Source organism: Oryzias latipes, chromosome 3, assembly GCF_002234675.1.
Source record: "Oryzias latipes chromosome 3, ASM223467v1".
In the NCBI taxonomy this organism is placed as follows: Eukaryota; Metazoa; Chordata; class Actinopteri; order Beloniformes; family Adrianichthyidae; genus Oryzias; species Oryzias latipes.
This window is the reverse complement of record NC_019861.2, coordinates 17388023-17409931: the sequence shown is the minus strand read 5'-3', so window position 1 is coordinate 17409931 and position 21909 is coordinate 17388023. Positions and strand designations below refer to the sequence as shown.

At 39.8% G+C, this 21909-nt stretch overlaps 2 protein-coding genes across 3 annotated transcripts; one reads left to right on the top strand and one right to left on the bottom strand.

The window, feature by feature from the left end:
* Positions 1-677: 677 nt before the first annotated feature.
* On the top strand, positions 678-8090 carry LOC101172145 (CKLF-like MARVEL transmembrane domain-containing protein 3). The gene is made up of 5 exons (XM_004067056.4): positions 678-1200; positions 5085-5240; positions 5326-5421; positions 5504-5621; positions 6854-8090. The coding sequence occupies exons 1-5, from the start codon at positions 1084-1086 to the stop codon at positions 6880-6882; spliced, it is 516 nt and encodes a 171-aa protein (XP_004067104.1). The 5' UTR covers positions 678-1083; the 3' UTR covers positions 6883-8090.
* An 84-nt stretch (positions 8091-8174) lies between these two features.
* Positions 8175-21822, bottom strand: cmtm4 (CKLF like MARVEL transmembrane domain containing 4). 2 transcript variants are annotated; one of them, XM_011490132.3, is made up of 5 exons: positions 21636-21822; positions 21077-21521; positions 15187-15363; positions 10771-10869; positions 8175-10675 (listed from the first exon to the last, which is right to left on the bottom strand). In XM_011490132.3, exons 2-5 carry the CDS (start codon positions 21260-21262, stop codon positions 10511-10513), a joined length of 627 nt encoding a protein of 208 aa, XP_011488434.1. In that variant the 5' UTR covers positions 21263-21521; positions 21636-21822; the 3' UTR covers positions 8175-10510. The 2 variants fall into 2 exon arrangements, with proteins under 2 accessions (XP_011488434.1, XP_023809184.1); XM_023953416.1 differs by having other exon boundaries at positions 21077-21822.
* Positions 21823-21909: the final 87 nt, after the last annotated feature.

The window sequence follows — 21909 nt, the reverse complement described above, 5'->3', positions numbered from 1 at the left end:
CTAGAGTCCAGTGCCATCCTGCTTTTCACCACTGCATCCGACGCTTTGCATTGCACTTGGTGATTTGTGGCTTGGATGCAGCTGACAGTGTTCTGTCAGCTGACAGTAGACTGTGGAATATTTAGGAGCTGGATGTGGATTTGCAGCACATGGCATCCTGACAGTTCCATGCTGTAATTCACTGAGCTCCTGAGTCCTTTGTGGCATTTTTTTGTTGCAGGGTTCGCACAAGTGGACACAAAGATCACTTCTCTTCTGTTGTTACCTGCTGAAACTCAAGAGGCTAACTTTCCTCTTTTGCTCTCTTGTTGTGACTCACAGCACACCCGTAAATGTTGAATTTGGAAATGTGCAGTTAGAGGAAGATGGCACTTTTGCTTCCTCTTCTTAAAACTATTTTGAAACATAAGTTTGCCTGCTCAGGGCGTTTTGCAGCCACTGTTTTGGTCTGATGGCTTTGACCTTTGACAGGCAGACACACTCGTTGGAGGTTTTATTTTTATCATCTGATGCATCTGTTTTATTGCACAGAAGTGCGCATCAAAAACGCATTGTTTTTCCAACTCTCCTGTGGTTTTGCGTTGTTTCCACTTCCCTAACTCAAATTCTCAACGTTCCAATCAAATGCAGCTTAATTTTAGACTGAAGTTCTCACCAAGACCCAGACTGGATGCTGATTGTGTTTGACTGATGCGACAGCTTCAACCAAGGAAGTGAGATTCAGAGACAAAAAAGTGCGCAAAAAGAGTCAACAAAAAGCTTTTGATTTTTTTTAATAATTAATTCTAAAGCTACTTTTTAGGAATATACTTTTTTTTATCTCAACTAAAGTGTGTGATAGGAGGAGGCGGATTTTTCCTGTGACTTGTGTGGTGGATCACATTTCACATCTGCACCAGGCAGATGTTGCGCCTTTTTGGAGCTCGTTTCCGCGCTGTCAGTGTTTCCGTTTCCACCTCTGAGCCCAGATCGCGCCTCCACTCTCTCTTTTTTTGTCTTTTTCCGCTTTATGGTGGCTTGCTTTGCACTCGATCAGGTCGTTTTTGCGCGTCGGGGGTTTGAGGGGAAGTGGATCTTTCAACAATGGGGGACATCGAGGATCCGGACTCGAGCGGGGCGCGCCAGCCCGTCCTGCTCTCTGTTCTCCCCAGCAAAGAGTTCGCCACCTCCAGGAAAGGAATGCTGCTGATCGCTGAAGTGGTAAGAAAGTAACAACGCGATCCTGCAAGCAGACACTGATGGATGAAGCTGGTCCAGTTCATGGACGGAAAGTCTGAAGCCTTGCGCAAAGTTTGGACATGTCACATTCAATGGAGATGGAAGAATAAGTGTTTTGTTGCCTTCAGACAGTAGCGGTTTTAGGCACGGGCCATACGGGCGATCGCCCGGGGCGGAAAAATGACGGAGGGGCGGCGCCAGCGGCTCAGCTCTTGTAAAATACTTTATGCATCACTATTGGTTTACTTATATCACAGAGTTTGTAACAGCCTGAAACCTGGCGGCGCCCCCGCCCCGCAGCTGCGCTCTCTCCTGTCTTTGAGAAGTAGACGCAAATGTGTGTGAGAAGGAGAAGGGAGGGGGCGCGGGGTGAAGGATGCAGGCTGAGAGGTGAGCACGGAGCGCAAAACGCATGCGCAAACCTGGCTGGATCTTCTTCCAGGGGGGCAACGGTCGCGGGCCGCGGCTCAGTGCTTGATGAAAAAATAAAAATAAAAATTGCGCCGCCATGTAGCGAATTGGCGCCCCTGGGTGCAGCTGCACGCGCTCCTTCTGGAAATGTATGACGAACGGGGGGGGGGGGGGGGGGGGGGGCTGCGGGTATAAAAAAGGTATAAAAAAATCATGCTTTTTTGGTTATTTTTGTGTGAAATGCCCAAATAAAAAATGGGAAAACAAAAAAAATTCTTCACTTAGATGACAGTTGGTTTAGTCGACAGACTTGATACCTATGTCAGGACATTTATGCTAAATGCAAAAACATCTGAAATATGGAGAAAAAAGGTCAAAGCTGGTGCCCAATTTAGAAAGAAAAGAGAAGAAGAGGAGAAAAGAGACAAAGAAAAGGGTAATATCGCATAACTAGATGCACGTTTTCTAAATTCGAATGCTACCTGCCCTACAACAACAACAACGTTGCAGAGGAAAAATCTCTTGTTTGGTCTATCATGACCAAAACTGAAGTAGGCCCAAATATTGCAAATAACGTCATTTTTAAGATATTTATTCTTAAATGTTTGCTCTGCCTTAACTTGTTACATTAGTTATGATTCGTGTGTCTGTCTGCTCTGCTGTAACACAAAGTTTTTGTTGTGTTTTATTGTTGTATATTAGTTCATAATGTTAAATAAGCTGTGATGGTAGCATGCTGCTGCTGCTGCTGCTGCTGCTGCTGCTGCTGCTGCTGCTGCTGCTGCTGCTGCTGCTGCTGCTGCTGCTGCTGCTGCTGCTGCTGCTGCTGCTGCTGTTAGCTTTTCAAAACTCCAGTTGATCAAGTCATACCTGAGATCACCAATGTCTCAGGAGCAACTCACTAACCTGCTGTTGTTAGTATCAATCATTCAGGGGGGGAGCAGATTTCATATGATGACGTTATTGACAAGCTTGCATCAGGAAGGCCACAAAGGTTAGGTTTTAGTTAGTGTTTTCTGTTCTTAGTGCTGCAGTTACATTTATTCTAGTGTATTATTTGTGTGATTTGTAGTTTATAATATTTATTTCAGATTATTTGTGTTTATTAAATATTTCCTAACTGTATTTTCAGTTACAATAAATGGACAAAGTGACTCTATTGGGGGGGGCGCCAGAGGAGGGTCTCGCCCGGGGAGTAATTCAGGGTAGAACCGCCACTGCCTTCAGATATGATTAGACTTAACGGAACTAGTTCAGGATTTAACGAAACCGTTTTTAAACGACATTTCAACTTTAACATTTTTAAGGAATTTCAAGTAAATCAACTTCTGTTTTATGGTTTCAATCAAACTGATTGACGTTGCTGAAGAAGGTGGGTGGGGGTGTTTTAGTGCTTGGGGTGGGGTTGAGGGTCAGCAACTCTTGCAGGGTCTTCATGCACGGAGAGCAGACCATGTGACACTGATCATGTCCACAGCCACTGCAGCCTGAGGCTCTCACTGGGACTTTCTGCTGATTTGCTGTAATTGTACATGTGACAGACTGGTCTAAGTCTGCAGTTCTGTGCAACTTGGAAAAGAGAGCAGAACCGGATTCATTCACTAAGAACTTGATGACCAATAGGGAAAGGGTAGTGAGAGGTGTGATGGGTTCTCTTTTTACCAGTGCTTTCACAGGGAGGAGCTCACGTCTGAAAGAAATGACATATTCATAAATAATATTCTTGTAAGATAAGTTTATCTTATTGTGACACCTCACCATGTCTACAACAGGTCAAACTGATTGGAATTCTAAATCAAGACTTTCTATAATAAGTATAGTTATTGTGTATGTCTTTAGACTACAGTCAGTGTAAACCTATGGACACCCCAGGCATTTGACAGGCGTTTAGCCCATGGTGTTCACACTGAACAAACAGGGAGGGGCTTTTTTCCTTCTTGTTTAACTGTTTACTTGCGTATGTTCGACACCTACAGTTGGATGAAGCATGGTGCAAAATGTGGTGCAAAAATGGCAAAGGCTTTGTCTTTCACAGCTCCATTCCGATGTACGAAAGATTTGGTGTCACATATTTCCGTCTGGCCATAAACTGCAGATTTTAATTTCTCCTTCATGATCAATGTTCAAACTTTTGGCACTTGGTGAATTGAAAGGAACGTCATCCATTCGTCAATACCCAATCCGTAACCCTGATTGGTCAAGTTTGTATTAATGCTTCTGTTTAAAAAATAAACGACATCCACTGCAGTGCAGTACCAACTCTAAAATTGATGGTGGATTAACCCCTGCAAAGTCATTTAAAAAATGTGGTAGATCGTGAGTTTGATCTTCAATTTGTGTACATGAAACTACCGGTATATACAATTTTGTATATTTAACTATATTAAAAGTTAATTTTAAAGAATGATTTTCCATCCACTGTTGTTTAAAATACAACACTGTGTTGCATCTTATGTGGGTTTAATCTTGCTGTTTCCTTTGTGGCTATTGACATTAGAAGCTCTGTGTTATTCTAACCACAGTCACTTATCTGACAGTTGTGAGGTCAAAGAAAAAAACAGACCAGCTCTGCCATTCTTTGTAGTATTAGTCAGCCAGACCCCCTGCTGAAGAAGTAGTTTATTTTCAGCCAAAGTGGTCGACATAAAAAATAGCAGCATGTGTGTCATTAGCCAAGACAAAGAACATGAGATTTAAGGTGGAAAAACAGTTTTGTTTTATTTAAAGGATTTTCAAACTCTGACTGAGCAGATCCTTAAAAAAAGTGCAGATTTTTAAAGTTTTACCTTGTTTATTCCTAAAAAAGAAGCTCAGTGCATAACTCTGCATGTAACATAGCTTATTAAAACCCTGTTCGATTATTAATTTACTTTTAGCTGTAAAACAAAACAATAATAGATATAATTTAAAGTATGGCGTGTCTCTGCCCTTCTGTTCTCAAAGACTTCCTGCTAGAAGGATATATTTAATGACTGAAGATTTTGGGAAGTTACAGTAGTTTGGGGAGTTACCCCCTCAGGATAACTGAACACAAAGACAAGATGGCCGGGGTCGTGTGGGAGAACAGTGTCTGGACTTGCTTTCATTTGCTCCTAATGGAACACACCAAAGGTCAGACGGGCTCCGTTTTTCCACAGAGCAGTTAGCTGCTTGTAAAACTTCCTCTTTCATGGTTGAACAGTGACATTATTTTGCTTTTGTTTAAATTTAGAGATGCTTGTGAGGGACTGGTGTACCAGTCTGTGTGAATATAGATGAGCTCCAGCAGCTGTGTCTGTCTACAGGAAGTGGGTAGCTTTTAGGTGATTCAGAAAGTGCAGATCTGAGATCATAACTTTTTTTATCAGTTGGATCTGCCTGAATGAAATTCAACTCAAGCTGGTGTCTCAACTCTTTACTGACAAAGTCATTTACTGATTTTGTGCTCTAATTTTGGGTGTTGTTTTTTTTTTCAGGGTCTTTCCTTCATATCGTTTTTGTGTTTTGCGGCCTCTGCGGCAGCAGCGTTTGTGACCGTCCCCCTGCTGGAGTTCCTGGGCGCTATCTTCTTGTTGTTTGCTTACTCTACAAAATTCAACGAGAGGTTTAAAGGCTACTGCTGGCCACTTATGGTGAGCATCTCCACACTGTGCAAAACTCAGTCTTAAAGAGCATAAACATGGACTTTCCTTTAAGTTGTCTGTCTTTCTCTCAAAGGATTTTGTGAGATGCGTAACTGCCTCCATAATCTATTTCATCATCTCTATTATGGCGGTGTCCAAATATGATGATGGCTCCTCTAAAGCTGCTGGGGTAACATTATCTACTCTGATCTGGATGATCTCTTTTGGAAGTTTTTCTCCTGAAATCTCATCAAGCTCCCTCCTCTCCACAGGTCTTTGGGTTTGTTGCCACTATTGTTTTTGCTTTAGATTTTTATTTCATTTTTAATGAGTTGGCCAGTTTCCTGAAACAAGGAGGCGAATCCAGTGAGGAACCACCAGCACGTGAAGGTACCGACACATGGGAAAGATTGCTGCTAAATACATTTCAAAAGATTTGACATGATTGTGAAACCAAGAATAGAAACCATAAAAAGTGTGTTTTGTTTAGTTACACAGGGTAGCATGTTACACAAAAACTGCACACAAAAGGATCTAAGAAAACCCAAGGGGCTTCTGTTTGACTTCTAAAATGAAGCTTGTTTAAAAACAAAAGTTAGGTCCGTTCATAAAGAAGCCACTAAATGGCTTGTAACTCAATGTTGTCAATCCTTGATCAATGGTAAGACAGGTGCATTTTTCAACATAAATAACTGGCTTTGAAATGTATGTTTTTTACATATGTACCAAGATTTAATCATTTTGACAGATATACTGCAGTAACCAAAAATTATTCAAGTTTAACTTTAAAATTATGCCCAAAAATCCTGAGCTGTAGAACAGACTTAAAGTGAGTCTCCACCAACGATCAGGTTTGGTCATTCCACTTATATGATACCCTGTACCTTTGTAGTTTAGATTATGGAGGACACAGATTCATGTTTATGGTTTATGGTCACGTTCTGATGGCTAGTATTCTCCTTTGGGATTTTTATTGGGGGAGCCCTCCACATCCTTACCATCACACTTCCAACCCTTTTTTTTACCTCAAGTCTGATTTTTTTGGGTTGCTCTCTTTAATTGAAGGAAAGAAACTCGAGCTTTCAAAAAGGTTGACTATTTTAATTAATAGAGGGATTCATGCAGTCCCGGCTGGCAGGTTTTCTTTTTTCTACTAATGTAAAATGAGTGAGTTTTCTGCTGGAAATTCAGTTGTTGTTGATTTTTAAAAGAAATTTGGAAACCCTATTTAATAATTAAAACGTTATAACTCTAAATCACTATCCAATCCTATTAAAATCTCAAATCTGTGTTCAAGTAGGGATTCTTGCACTAGATTAGGACTAACCTGTTTATATAGATAGTTTAATCGTAAGCTAAAAATGCAAAAAAGAACAAGCACATAAAGAAACACAGTAAAACCAGGAATGTTTTACATTTAACCGGACAGCATCCTCATCCTCCTTTGATACAGCAGAATGGTTGTGACAAAACATACCTATATGACACCCAAGTGTGTTTTTCTGCAACCATCATGATGATGTCTTTAAAGAAGAAAGCTCATGTATGCCTTTGAGTCTCGCGCTGTACCTTAAAGGTAAATAAAGACCCTCACCTGAACATGTTTTGTTTTTTTCCCCCAGACAATTTCTCAGACTCCGACTCGGACTGAAACCTCAGAGACCTTCACCAGACGACATGTTTTATTGAAACCTGACTACAGTGATGACTGCAGAGCTGTCAAGATCTGCAGGTGTTTCATTATTTCAGAACTCCACATTAATGGAGAATATGACTAAATTTAGGGTGGCATCAGCCGTTTCTCAGTTCCATGCTGTAGACGTCGGCTCTACAAAAATATGAAAAAAACTGTGTTTGTTTTGTTTCACACAACATTGACAAAATTCATGTTCAACATGGGATTAAACCATAATGAAAACCATTTTCTGAAAATATTACCTTGACTTTGTTACATTTTTTCTTGTGATTTCCAAACTTTTTCAAGCCCAAGTTGATTCTCTGTTGTATCGTATTTGTGTTTTGGTTAATGGAAGTTTTATTTGACTAACTTTCTAATATTTTTGTCATGCTGTGAAGGCTCCTTAAACCTTGTTGTAGGTAAATTGAAGCAGAACACTAAATTATTTTAGACATTTTACTTATTTAGGAACTCTAAACCAACAGTTAAATATATTTGAGTAACATCACATTAAAATCTGAAATGGGAAAACCCCGATGGGTTACCATTAATGTTCCTGTTATGTTTAATGTGTTTAGGACATGTTGGTTGGCTGGTCACAACCTCTAGTTTTGAAACTAGACATTTTTGAAAGGACTTATAATGTACCAGCAACATTTTATGAATTCCAACCTAATGTATTTTAAAATCTGAAAGTTTTATGGAAAGTTTCCAATGATTCCTTAAAACCATTTTTTTTTGAGTCATCGGAAAGATTGTTATTTTTTTAGAAGTGGTAGTTTATGTCAGATCCTGTCAGTACTTTGTGATTTTTCTAATTCCTCGTTTAAATGCAGTATTTGAATGCTACTATAACAGAAAATATTAGATAAAAACATTGGAATTGTCCGTGCTTTTGATTAGTTCCCCTTACAGAAAATATTCTTTTCAAAGCTAGTTTTAATCACTTTTATTTAAAATGCATGAAAACAGGATCCAGAGCCACATTGATGTAGAATAGCAGGACTAATGTAAGATTACCTCTCAGTGAAAATTGATGCGTTTTTTTAAACATGAATGAGAAACCTGAATTTATCTGTGAAATTCAACACTTCTGTTCTGTGTACAAGCCTTTGAACCATTGTTTGTGCCCTTTACTTTTTGTGCGAAAATGTTTGAATAAAAACATTTTATTTCTCAAATATCATCGTTTTTAAAATCCTCATTTTAGCATTGAGCAGATGTTCTGAGTATTTTTATGCAAAAACACAATAAAGCACAGCTGTATGTGTCAGACTGGTTTAATAATTACCACAAAAAAGCACTCAAACTTAAAAAAAAAAGAGAGGTGGAGAATCAGGAAATTAGAAGTTAACCTTTAATTTTCCTCCATGAATTCATATTTATGGTAACGTAAACACAAATTCAGCTTTAAAATCTTTTACAAAAATATGACAAATTTATCAACCTAAAAGAAAATATGCACTTGTATGAATTTCTTTCTGAAAAAGTGTCTTAAAAACCACTCAAAAGCAAGAGTATTTTATTTGGTCACCAACATAAATACAGATGATTGTCTTTTTATACAGCTAGTTTGGTCATTCGGCCGAGAGGACAGCAAAGAAACGTGGAAGTTAAGTCAAATCCAAGAAACGCCTGATTACTCAAGCAATGCAAAGCTACCCATTAGGCTGCAGATCATTTATTATTATTTTTACAAAAATTCAAAGATATGGTATGGTCTTATTCATAAATATATAACTGAATCTTTCTGGCTGCCTGAGGTCAAATAAAGTACTCTAACCACCAGCAGAGGGAGCTCTAGAGGCAATTAAGACCCTGCAATTATTAGTTATTTTACCTTTGCTGGCAACTGTAGTGAAGGTTTTACACATTTAAACAATGCAAAACATCTGGGATGAAATTTCTTTCTTCATATACAACAATAAGATCAATTTTCTTATTTGCTACAAGTCTACTGAGCCTTAAGAAAAAACATTTCAGAAGGGAAGAATCCGCTTTAAAGTCTGTTTCAGATTTAATAGCAGCTGCAATGCACTTCTTTTTTTTAAATACATGACATCTGCAGTCAAATTGCATATGTACATATGCAAACAGATCTGTTCTAACAAACAGAGTGAACACAAACTGTACCGAGTTTCTTTTCCTACGCTCTCCACCCCCCCCAGCCCTCATTCAGTGTTCTGCAACATTCCTGTCATGACTGAAAATCAGGAAGGCAATATGAAATACAGCATTCAGATGGAGGCACCATGTGGTTTCAACCTCAAATGTTTTCAAGGAATCACAGATGGGAGGACCTGAGAGGCAGTTTTCCAGACCGAGAGCAATTGATCTCAGCTATTATATTAAAAAAAAAGGTATTTATGTTTCACTTCATTTTAGTCAGAAATGAGTGAAAGTCTGATCTACAGACTCAAATTTGTGCAAAGGGGAATAGATGCAAACATTTAAAGAAGTATTCAAATATTTGAATCAGTTTCTGGGAGATTTTAATGAAACATTCTAGCTGAGTTTCTCAGCTAAACATTCTGCTTTTTCCAGAATTCCACAAAATAATATGATTTAAAGTTCACTGATTTTATGTGAAACAGCAAGTTTGGGCTGTGTTGGCCGCTCTGGAGGGGTCAACTCCATTGTGTTTAAGATAAACTTAACAGGTAAACTTAGGTGTGGTCAAGGAGCATCTTTTAACAAACTTACTCTAAGGAGGGGTCTGTGTCAAATTCCAAAAGATTTAAAGCCCCTGCAGGAAACCTGAGGATATTCCCTGTAACAGAGTCTAAGAGAAAATCCATATAATTGTATTTTGTATCACATTTTGTGCACAAACTATTCAAATTTTGTTTTTAGTGTCAGGGAACCTATGAGTTAACAAAGCTTTAACATTAAGTCTGGACTGATGTGAATGATACAACGGCAAGAAAATGGAAATTAGAGTTGTTTTTAAACAGATGGTAAACCCTGAAAATGGTTTTCCACATAAAGCAGTTCATGCTTACTGCTGATTTTAATCTCATACTTACATCTGTTGCCAGTAGAAGGCGCTGTAGCCTCTTCTTTAAAAAAAAAAAAAGAAGCTTTTCTAAGTTGTAATATTGACGGCAGAAATAATTAGTTAGATGTTAGTGGGTAAAATGCCTAAAAACAAAGCTTAAATTAAGAAGATCATTTTCACAAGTAGGGCGGTCAAAGAGTGCAGGAGCTGAGGTGTAGTTACCTTTCTTGCACTCCAGGTTACTGCATGTTGCTGGTCCAGTGATCAGGGATCACATTTCTAAGACTTCACAGTCACGTCATGACAAAACTGTACAACAGCTGACTTTCCTTCAATGCTGGGCTACATTCACAGTGACAGAAATCCTTCCAGCGAGTCAGCACAGACTCCAGAGAAAGGGGCCGACGCTGCAGTTTTTCTTTTGTTTTTTCTCACAGCTCTTTTCCGCTGCTTCAGACCGAGTTTGATAAGCCCACCTTCAACTCTAACAGGCTGTCACTTGAGTTTTAAAATGTGATTAAAAGTCAGAATCACTAAACCCTTGTCCATCACAGTCAGCCTCTCAGAACGCATCTCCCTCTGAAGCTGTTCGCCAGTCGGCTCTCATGCGATCTCAGACCGCGCCTCCATTTCTCCGCGAGACGCCGTGCGAGCTCGGATGTAGTCGTTGGCCTGAGCTGCCCCCTGACTGCCGTTGCCCCGGCGATACCTCCGTACTGCCAGGAAGGTGTTTAATCCATACACACCTGTCACCAGGAAGCCAAAGACCTGCGCAGGAAGCACAGCAACAACGTCTAAATCTGAACACAATTTTTGATGAAATCAAACTGGTTTAAAAAAGGGTTTGGGTTCTGAGGCCTCACCACTGCTGCTATTTCAGAGCCAGTTTTTGAGTTGATGAAGGCCAGCACCAGAGATGACAGAGAAAAAAACAGCGTGCTGACTGCCGTGTTCCCCAGGTCCTGCAGAAAAACACATTAAACACAGAGGTCACGACAAAGCTGTTTCATTTAAGAAATGACCATTAAATGTATGAACTTTAAACACTAACAAGCAAGTCATTCCGTTAAAGTTTATCTGGGAAAAACAAAACGAAAAATCATCAATTTATTTGAATGTAACTTTTGATTTGACAGTTTAAAAATGGAATAACACGTTTCTCCCTTTTCAGAATCTTTTAGAACATCTTTTTAACAAATTGCACGACAAAGTAGTATATTAAGTTCCAGAATCAGCTCCACTGTAGTCTGAATTGTAGATCCACTCATCTTTAACCCCTTGAAACCCTTTCAGGGTCGCGGGGTTGCCTGCTGTTGGCCCAAGGTGTGGTACACCCTGAACAAGTTGCAAATCTGTTGCAGGTCACACACTAAAATAAAAATATTAAAACTAAAAGAGTTAATGAGTGTCTATTTTCCTTTTTTTATTTTTAAAGTGTCACTCTGATAATCTTTTAAACTTTTGTAAAAATGTTCCCAGTGGTCTTTTAATAATTAATGTGTCATTTTCTAGAACATAGTTTCTGCAGAGCCGCAGTAGTTATTTATAAATTCATCTCTGAAACGTGGTGAGGCTGTTTGCCCGGAGCAACCCCGCCCCCAATTCCCCTCTCCATTGCTGAAAACTCGTAGCTGGGGGCTTGTGGCCCACCCAGCGCATTTTCTACGGCACAAATAAACTCTTTTTCCCAACATCTTTTTTTTTTATCTGCTCCTGATTTACAAGCATTTGAAGAAAGAAAAGTTAGAAATGAAATTGTGAGCTTAGTGTTCTTTATATATGTCCTTCATCATCAGAAAGAAGGCTACAGGAACACCAAAAACATCATTTTCATTGGAGAGGGTCTTTAAAGAGGGGCAGTTGAAACTACAATGGAGACTCAGGCGACACTCCAGCCCCATTACTGTGAGGTCAGAACAAGAGGGGGGAGCAAAGCAGCAGCTCCGGCAGTCATAGAGGGTCACTCGGACCATCCTCGTGATCAGAGGCATGACTGCAATCATGGCTGGCGTGTTCTCTAATATGACACACAAAGCTCTCCCAGTGAATGCACGGGTGCATGCATGCAAAAAGCAGGAGAGCAGAAAGCCTCTGCTAATGTTTTGATGTTTAATGAGTAATCTATATGGACTCATATCACACTGTGGTCACAGATACAGATGATGGTAAACTTTGATCACCCCACACACACACATGCTGAGGACACACGCCTACCAACGTCAAATGCTTCCACTCATCCTGACAAACCTGCCTGACAGGAAGCAGCCCTGTTGACATTCACCTGCTAATGTGGTGTTTTTTTTTTCACTTTGTGACTGCAGAATCCACTTAGATCAGTTTTACAGTTCGCTGAGTCAACCTTCAGACTCTTTCATAAATCACTTTTTAACCAGGCAGCATAAAGCTTCAAATAAAACACAGAATGACAAGTGAAGCTTCGGTGTTCAGGCATAATCCAACAGAAAACTCCTCTTCTCTTTGAGTTTTTGGTCTATATTGTAAAACATTTGCATTAACCGTTTTTGTTTTTCAAATTTGCTGGTAACTTTGTGACAGTTTAAGCTGCAACGCTGAAACACATCACGATGCATCAGCTGCAGAAATGAAGGCCTATTAGCCCCATTTTTCTCAAGAGTTCTCAATGAACAGCTTCAGATGAAGATTAGGAACAGCTTAACAGCTTTATTCATCAGATACATGGACACACAAGGCTCACTGGTACTTGGAGCCACCCTCTTGTGTCAGGGTGACCTTTCTAGTGTCCTGTAAGAACACAGTTTATAGCAACCATACCAGCCATGACCTTTGCTTTTCAGCTTTGTTGTGATTTCTTTCCCCCTATGTCTGTTAAAAAATGTCAGGCTGTACTTTGGTTTGAACGTCTAAATGCAGGTAGCCATGGAAACTAAAGTCTACTACAGAACCATTAAAGAAAATGTTTTCTCCAAGGAGTGGCAGCAAATATCAGAAAGCCTTAGATTTTGATCGGGAAACGTAACATTTTTCTGTAAATTTTATTTATTTCATATATTTTTTTACATTTAAAACTGACTTCTGATTTAACACCGACTTCAGAGCCAGCATAAACTTCTCTACATGGGTGGCAAGTTCCAGCAGTCCAAACCAGAAGGGGCTTTTATGGGAGTCCAATTATGTGTAAAGTGAATGTGAAAAGAGAACAGTGGTCTGGAAAGCGACTTAAGTTAACAAAAAAAAATTAAAAACAACACACATACACAAGTCAGCTGCTTGCATATTCAGCAGAAAAACTACAACAGAGGCAAAACCACTGAAAGAAAAACAGCTAAACGTGGAGATATACGGACATGAACCACAAAAAGACTTCTGGCTCAGAGCCATTAGGATGAAGGAGAGTTTTTTTAGAAAATGTGGACATTAGCCAGGTTAGCTTTAGAACTTTTCAAGCATGTGCTAAGGACGATAGCATCGCCTGACCCAAGTACCGCAATACTCTTCACTGACTTGCAGAGCACCGTCAGTGAAAACAAACGTAAAAACACAAAAGGGCTCATCTAGCCAAAACAAACACACATCATCCACATAGAAGCAGACTTCTATGGAAAAACCTCTCTGGCACGATGGGGTCTTTACCCTGTGGACTGGCTAAATATTGTAAATATTTTGCAGAGCGTTTCATTTTCAAAACATCGAATTAAACTTGAAATACTTCCTACCAGGAGGGTTTATATCATTTCCTTAAGGAAGAGATTAAAGTGAAACGAAGGTGCTTGTTTCCTGCTCTATGCTGCCAATGTCATCACACAGAGGAACCTGGAGGCTGCAGGATCGTATAGCAAAGAGTTTGATTTAAAAAAATAAAAAGTTAAAAAGTTAAAAAGTTGCTTGTGAGAGTCAGCCAAATTACAGAGTAGCTCGCTCCACATAGAAGTTGTGCCAGTGTCAGCCCACAGCTTTCAGCTGGAAACAGAGCAGGCCGGCAGGAAAGTTAACTGTTGGTTAACACCGACATGAGGACAAGCAGTAAAGTTTCCAGGGGCCCAAACAAGAGAGGAGCGTCTTTGAACTTCACGAACAGCTGCCAACCATCAAAGATTTATGAGCATCAATAGTTGGAAGAGGAAACCATAACTTCCTCAATCGTCTTCAAATGCAGCAGCAGACAGGGGGGTTCTATCATAAAAAAATGCAATATTATCAAAATATTTTTTCTCTCAATATAAAAGCCTTTATTTATCTAAGACTGCCAGCTTTATTATATATTCCTAAACTAGAAATCATTTTTTAATGAAAGATAACCAGATCTCCAGGTCAGTGAGCTTGAGAAGAAAATGATCGTAAAGAAAAGAAGGAACAGGAGGATTTTAGATCAAAAGCAGAGGTATCCAGTAAAAGTTCCTAAATCAGCAGTCTTTAATTGGCTCTGGTCTCTTTGAGACATTGCTATGCAGCCAAACGGAAAAGCCATAGACCAGCTTTTTTTTTTGAGTTTGAAGTACAACAAAACTTTACCAAGAAACTATGAAGCAACCTGACATCTGGGGATGGATCGAGTTGAAAATCCACTACAAAAAGCACTATGAGCTGTGCGACTTTAGTTTTAAAGTATAGCTGGAGACACTGTATTTTAAAAAGAAATGTAAAAAATGAAAAAGAAAAAATGCAGTCAGCAGATGTAAGAAATCAGCTCATTTTGGAAGAACTCACATTAACAAGGACAAATTTGATTAAATCACAGTTAAATAAATCCTTATTTAACACTTTTCATTGACTCAAAATCAATCATAGGGTAAAGATTATCACTTAAAGATTTCAAGCTTATAACCAATTAAATGGAAAAAAAGGAAAACAATAGTGCTTGTTTTTTACTAAAAATTCAAAGTTTACAGATGTTTTAAATTCAATGTAACAGTGCTATCTAAGTTCAGCAACCTCCTATCAAAAATTACCGGTACTCCTCTGCTAACCAGTATTTTGTTTTTTTAAGTAATTAGGACAAGAAACAATATTCTAACTTTTTTTTTAAATTGCTACCTAGTTGGTGACATTCCTAAGAGAAAAGCCATGACGTTTATCAATATCCAAACCAATCTGTTGGTCATTTTCTTTTTCTACATCTTTGGACTTGACAAAATGCAGAGTGCAGCATCTTACAAGTGGAACCTGTCCTCTGACATGCTTTTAAAATACACCTGATATGAATGTTTGGCTGTAAATTGAATTCTTTCCTGTCCTTCAAGTCAACCGATAGTCACAGTGGAGCTTCTACAACTTGCCTATTCATGCAAAACTGTACAAACCGTCAGGTTCCAGTTGATGTGTGGGACTTTGGTGTGGATGTTGAGGCAGAAAATCAGGAGGAGAATTCCCGTCACCACGGACGCACTGCAGCTGACAAACTCAAAAAAGTAGACCCCTCCACATGGAGCACACATCATGACGGTTTCTATGCAGATGAAACCAATGACAGACAGGACCTGGAGACAGAAAAAGCAAAAAATTGAGAAAAACATTGTCCAAAGACAAAAAAGGACATATGCAGTGTACTGGCCCTGCGATGTGTAAAGATAATGCATAAAATACAGCTTATTAGTGAATCATAAGAGTGGGCTGGAAAACTAGGTCACCATGAACAAAACAGTACCCAGACACGGAACCCTTCGTGTTGCTGCTGATTAACGATTTTTTTAAAGTCTTCATCTGTTTGTTAGCAGGTCTGCAAACTCTACAGATTGAAAGGTGATGGTAGGAATAAACTGGGGGCCAACAGCTCATCTCATGAGTCCTGCTCTTGGCAGACTGTGAAGACGCCAGCCTTCAGCCAGCATCCATCACCCCAACCACAAAATGAGAAGAATTCAGCTTTTTAGGTTTTCTGCTCTCATCTGGAAACCAAGAGACACAGCAAGAACCATCTGAATGTCGCTGCAGGATCATACGGACCTCAAGCACACGTAGGTATTATAGTTCAGATGAGCTGCGAAGGTCAAGGAAACCAAAAGGCACCATGCAGTCTCTGTGAATGTAGTTAAATGTAATACAAATGTGTCATATAGAGTACAAGAATCCTGCTGAGCTGCATTTGTCTGTCGCTGCTTTTTGCTGAGCTCTCAAAATCAGAGTGTGGAAATAAAAACCAGACACTAGCGATCATCCACGTCCAAATGTCAAGACCCATGACACCTTTAACTTTCTGACGACAGTCGGCTATCTGTCGGTTTGAGGTCTTGGTGAAACACACTTCTCTTCTGTGTCACTCAGAAAATAAAGCAGCTGACCAAAGCTAAGCGATGAGATCCTGTGACTTCTGTAAAGCAAAGCTGAACACGGCTGATGATAATCTTCAAAAACTCCTCATCAGTGATGTTAATGTCGAATGTTAAAGACACACTCTGACCATCTTTTGATCTATTTTCAAAGCTTTTCCAGTGGTCTTTTAAATATGATTATGGTGTTTTTGCCAAAAAAAATTAAAAAAAACTGTGCCGTTTTCTAGGACATATAGCGGCAGTATTTTTATTAGAAAGTCTCCTCTGAATTGTGGGCGGGACCGTTGTTGTGGAATACCCCCCTTCCCGTCATCCATAACTGGGCTATCTGTTTATGTGCTCCCCCACTAGCTTACAGCCCTTCAGGGCAGGAAGCTTGTGGCTCACTCAGCATATTTTCTATGTCACCAATGTCCCAACAAAAGTCCCAATGCCCTTTTTTTGTCTGCTCCTGATTCACAACAAATTGAATAAAGAAATACTCAGAAATGCAAGTTTGAGCTTAATTTTCTCTATACATGTCCTCCATCATGAGAAAAATGCCACATGAACATGTTGAAAACACCAGTTTCATCAAAGTGGGTCTTTAACATGACCTCAAGTAGGAACACCACATTCAGTACATCTAAGATGAAGATATTAAAATAAGTAGGAATGGAGAAGGTATACGATTCAGCTAACAGAAATACTCGTTTGAAGTTCATTTCAAAGCCTATTTTTCCTACCAGCTATAGGAACTCTATAACCAACCTCCATCTTTTCGCCCATCATTCAAATCCAGGCAGTAAAAATGGCAAAAATTCAAAGCAAAACAAAGAAACCAAATTACTGTGTTCTATCGTTTTGTTCTTTATTGTTGTTGACAGAAAGACACGAAATGAGAACATGGCAGCTGTGCATGAAGACGTTTGGTTATAAAAATGAAAGAGTGTGACTGAGAAGCACCAAAACTAAGGAATCAAATTGTACTGCATGGATCCGTTCAGCAGCAATAAAAAAAAAAAAAAAACAACAACTGTTGGACCATTTACTGTCAAGGGGGCTTGTATCGAGTGAGTGTGACATTGCCCACAGAAAAGGGCTTACACTCCCAGTTCCTACAAAATGAGGTCAATTCAGAAGCCATCTTTTTCCCAATATGGACACCACCATTCTGGAACCAGCTGATGACTGTAAGCAGGGATTGGTCCGAGTCGGTCTGAGTCAACATTTATGTTACCCAGTGTTGCCAATTAGAAGTGAGCTTGTTTGAGTTACACACCTCTACCACTTGAAGGCGGGTTCAAGTGAATCTGTCAGCCAAAAGTTTTGAAGATTCAATGCAGTTCCACATGCTTCTATTGAGGCATCTGATTGGCCAATTTATAGCTTTAATAACTTGCAATCTAAACTAACATCACTGGTGCAACAAAAATGGTCAGCAATATTGGAGCTATGCAGCTCTTCAGATTTGAGCCAGATGCCAGCTCAGAGGAGGAAAAGAAAGACGTACATTGATCTATTTGTCTGCAAGTGGATGTATCAGAATGGAGCGGAGCAGGGAGCTTGTGGCTTACTGATTGTGGCACCTGCGACACTGTTACATTTTTGCAACTTCTCCTGATTTGATTGGAAATAGGAAATACTCAGAAATACAATTTTGAGCTTAATTTTCTTTATATACAGTACAGACCAAAAGTTTGGACACACCTTCCCATTCATTTGAATGAGAAGGTGTGTCCAAACTTTTGGTCGGTACTGTATGTTCTCCATCATCAGAAAAATGCACCAAAAACACAATTGGGTCTTTAAAAGGACATCTCCCTACCACCACTAGCCAGACCTCACTTAGGAAGCTGTGTGACAGCAACACAATCAGGGCTACACCCAAAGAGGAGTCGGGGGCCGCTTAAGCGAATGATGTCATGTCTCTGGAGTGTAGCGTTTTGCCTCCACAGCTCTCTGTGCAGCAGGTGCTCAGCAGTCACAGAGAAGGAAGTCGGGAAGCACCATGCTGGGCAAAAAGTACAGGAAGCTGTTCTGTGTGAACTTTGACCCTACTATCCATTCTCACTGTGCAAGCACAGCTGTGATCACCAACTCTCACTTCCATGCCCTACATCCAGGCACACCCAAATCTTTGGGATTAAAGAGACTATTAGTTACCTCTAAATGTGTGTTGTGCTCTGATCCCCTCACTACACCATCTGTTATGGGTGGAGAATTAAGAGAGGAGAAAAAGGCGCCTGGCGTTACAGCACCTATGTGGGATTTGTGTTACTACAGAAATACAACGGCACATTATCTCTGTTTGCTTTATGGTTTGTTTGTTACTCAGTAACAAGGTGGGTTGTGGTTTTCTTAAAACATCCCAAACAAAACTCCTACGAAAAGTGGAAACAAGGAGTTTGGTGTCTCCAAAGGTGCTGGGAGGTGTCGAATTTCTTTTACTGCGAGGAGGGCACCGAGCGGTTATCGGTTTGTTGACCCAGTCAGGACAAGGATGGAGACGGATCCACAGACAAAAGACACACCTAGCTCAGGTTACAGCCCTGCTGGGGGTTACTCAGCATTCGGCCCATGCCAAATTATTAATCTAATGTAAAAAAATCACAAATGGAGGTATTGAAAAAATAAATAACACGGTTTGAGTCAAACTCTGCTTGATGTGGTATCTCTTAACCCACAAGATCTTGAAAAAATGAAAACAAAAACATTTTTTTGTGGTTGATTTTAGATAATTCAGTCATAGTCCTTAAAAACATTTTTTACAAGAAAATAAGCATGAGTTGGCTGAAAATCTTCCGAAAGAAAAAGCTTTCTGCTCCTGATATATCAATGTCAACAAAATTGAAAGCAATTAAAAGACTTAATAATAAATAGAGGTAAAACCCAAGAAGACTGACTTTAATTAACAAGATGGAAATAACTTTCAAAAATGTATAATTGATTATTTGTTTTTATTGTGTTTTAGGCTTTATTACAACTTATTTGATACCTGATACCAAAGATATCTAAAAAAAAGAAGTAAAAAAATAGGATTCCCTCTTTTAAAAAAAAAGGTTTTGTACAGTAAAAAGGCATAACGGTGCTCTTATTTAAAAGCTGCGACTGCACTGGATAAAAAACACTTACATAAATACATTTATGTACATTTATAATAAACACCTAGAGGGGAAAAAAGCGATAATTACAAAACTGTTTAATTTCAACAACATATTATGTTCATATAATGTGAATAGTGTTGTTTGTGGTGATCAAAACATAAATGTCAGGGTGGAATTGAAGTATTTTTGCAAAGAAAGTTTAAGGATTGAATTGGCAAACAAAACCTAAAGAAGTAAAACCAAAACAAACATGATGCAAATGATAGAAGATTCCATTTTTCATGCAGTCCATTTCACAAAGCCTTGTTGTCTGGCTTCTCTTCCAGCCTACTCTGCTTTTACAGTTCTTCATCGACAGAACACACCTGATCCAGGAGAGCAGTAGCAGTTGAAGCAGGTATCTCTTTAAAAAAATGGACGCTCGAAGCCTTAAACAGCACAATATCAAACTTTTCTCAATAAATGTAGATCTAATAAGGCAGAATTATTTAATAAATATTTTAAAAAGAGGTTTCAGGAAAAAGACTATCGCTATGGAGGAATGTTACTTTGTCTGCGCTGTCTAAATGGATTATCTATCAAAGGACTGCCACAAGATCTCCATGGCGCATTGATGATTCCAGATGGTGTTGATTTTTCAGTGTATTAGATACTTTAACCCAGCACAAACACACAGGTCTGCTCTGCTATAAAAAGTGCTACAGGGTCATTCTACATCCTTGGCTGCCACTTAGTGAAACAAGGACAGAGCAGCAAATTAGACTCCACTGAAGCCTGGCAGGAAGCCTTGGATTCCTCCTCTGAGATAATGAATGCAGGCCTGGGTCATCCTCTCGTCAGAGAAGAGACTATCTGAACTGGAAAATCCCTAAAAGGCCAAAGCACACCATTGGGAGGACAAACAACAGCCTATCATGGCCGTCACATATTTCCAATCTACTAAAGATGCAACAAATCCAAATGTTGGAATGTTATCAAAACGTAATAAATAAGCAACCATGTTTTTAGACGTATTTGCAAACAAGCGCTGTAAAAGTCTGGGTTGTTCCACTTAAACTTTAGAAAATGAAATGCTCTGCTATGGTGGATTTACCCCTGATTGAAGACAAAACATTAGGATCTCCTCCAAACTCTTAGGTGAGGTGGTCCTTCTTCACACGTGCACACGTGCAAACATGACAGGTAAGTGTGCACGAGCTCAGACTGGTCATGTCAACCAAGCTGTTGAATTCTATCCTTCTCTTTGGAGTTCAACTGTGTTGTAGCAGCAAAACTCTGGCGCTTTGGGAAGCTACTGTTATTCATAAACACTGGAGGAGGTAATTACTGAACAGTTTCCGGCTGCTGCCACACATCAGTGTTTGGGGGGACATGCTTTTTATCCTTTTATTGAATCAAACTAAAAGAGGAAATTACTCCAAATTGTACGTATTTGATATATTAATTCCTCTTCTGGCATGGTACCATTTCTTCCTCTCGTTACTCACGCTTTGCTGCTCTGTGGTTGGATACAAACATCTTTATTTAAAGATTTTATTCGCTTTTTAAAGCATAAATAAACATTAGCTCGCAAATTAAATAATAATTTAAGATTAGGGAACAGGATAATAAAATGCTTGGAGTGAAAAACTTTCATATTCATTAATAATCATTTAAAGTGACAAAAAAGTATATTTTTGTTCACTTTACTTCATACTTTGGTTTATTTTATGTGATTTATAGTCATGTTTATTTAATTAAGAACATGTTAGTAGTCCTGGTTGTTCTAAGTAGATGAGTCCACAGACACTGGGTTATTCATGTTTCAGGGCTGCTCGAGTGTGTTAGAAACTCACCACTTCCACAGCTTTCAGGATGCCAAAGTATGACCGGAGGTACTCCAGGTCGCATCTCAGTCCCCCCAGGACGTTCAGCGCGTGGACGGGCTCGGTGGTGGGCTGATAGGGGCTGCTGGCCCCGGAGATCATGGAGGTGTTGGAGGCCTCGCCGTCAAAGCCCTCCGTCTCCTCGGTAGTCCTCATGGTGGTTGTTGTTGTTGTTGGGGGGGTTTTTTCGGGATAAGCTGCTGGAACCTCGGCTAGAAGAGCACACTCTGTTCCATGCAGGCTGCAGCTAGCGGACGGAGAACGACAGGGCTGTGCCGGGTTTCAGCAGCGGCGCTAGATGCTGCCGAGCATGACGCGCAGAGCTGTTCGCCTGGTCTCTCTGCTTATGTCACCCGCTGCCTCCTCCTGCTGGTCGCCTGTTCGAATCCCGGTATCCCCAAGCGATGTCCCGCTTCTTCAAAAAAAAAAAAAAAAAAAAAAAACCAGCGGGGATTACTTTACAGGCAAAAAAAATTCTACTTCTATTAAAGCAGAAGCATCCAGGTATTGCGTACTGTAGAAAACTTACGCTCAGAAGCCGCTTTTCCTCCCTGCTCCGGTCGCAAAGCAGGTTTGGCCCCGCCCCTCTGGAGACTGCACATTCTTTAGTAGCCTCTGCGCCTTTTTTTTATAAACTGCCAAACAGTCTCCAAACCCGACACAATCTGAACGATAACAGCAGAATCGAACTCGGTGTCTCACTTTGCGACTCTTCCTTTCACACTCGTCAAATCCGAACAATTTGCTGCTGTCCTTTAGGGATTACGCGAGACGAGGCTTATTTTAGGACCGAGCTCAACATT

What these genes read in the sequence shown, in the direction of transcription:
- LOC101172145 (XM_004067056.4), top strand. Translation starts at nt 1,084, where the DNA reads ATGGGGGACATCGAGGATCCGGACTCGAGCGGGGCGCGCCAGCCCGTC. An exon ending in GCTACTGCTGGCCACTTATG is followed by an intron (nt 5,241 to 5,325) that starts GTGAGCATCTCC and finishes TTTCTCTCAAAG; the next exon opens with GATTTTGTGAGATGCGTAAC. An exon ending in GCTCCTCTAAAGCTGCTGGG is followed by an intron (nt 5,422 to 5,503) that starts GTAACATTATCT and finishes TCCTCTCCACAG; the next exon opens with GTCTTTGGGTTTGTTGCCAC.
- cmtm4 (XM_023953416.1), bottom strand. Translation starts at nt 21,262, where the DNA reads ATGAGGACTACCGAGGAGACGGAGGGCTTTGACGGCGAGGCCTCCAAC. An exon ending in ACATCAACTGGAACCTGACG is followed by an intron (nt 10,870 to 15,186) that starts GTTTGTACAGTT and finishes GTTTTTCTGCAG; the next exon opens with GACCTGGGGAACACGGCAGT. An exon ending in GCTCTGAAATAGCAGCAGTG is followed by an intron (nt 10,676 to 10,770) that starts GTGAGGCCTCAG and finishes CTTCCTGCGCAG; the next exon opens with GTCTTTGGCTTCCTGGTGAC.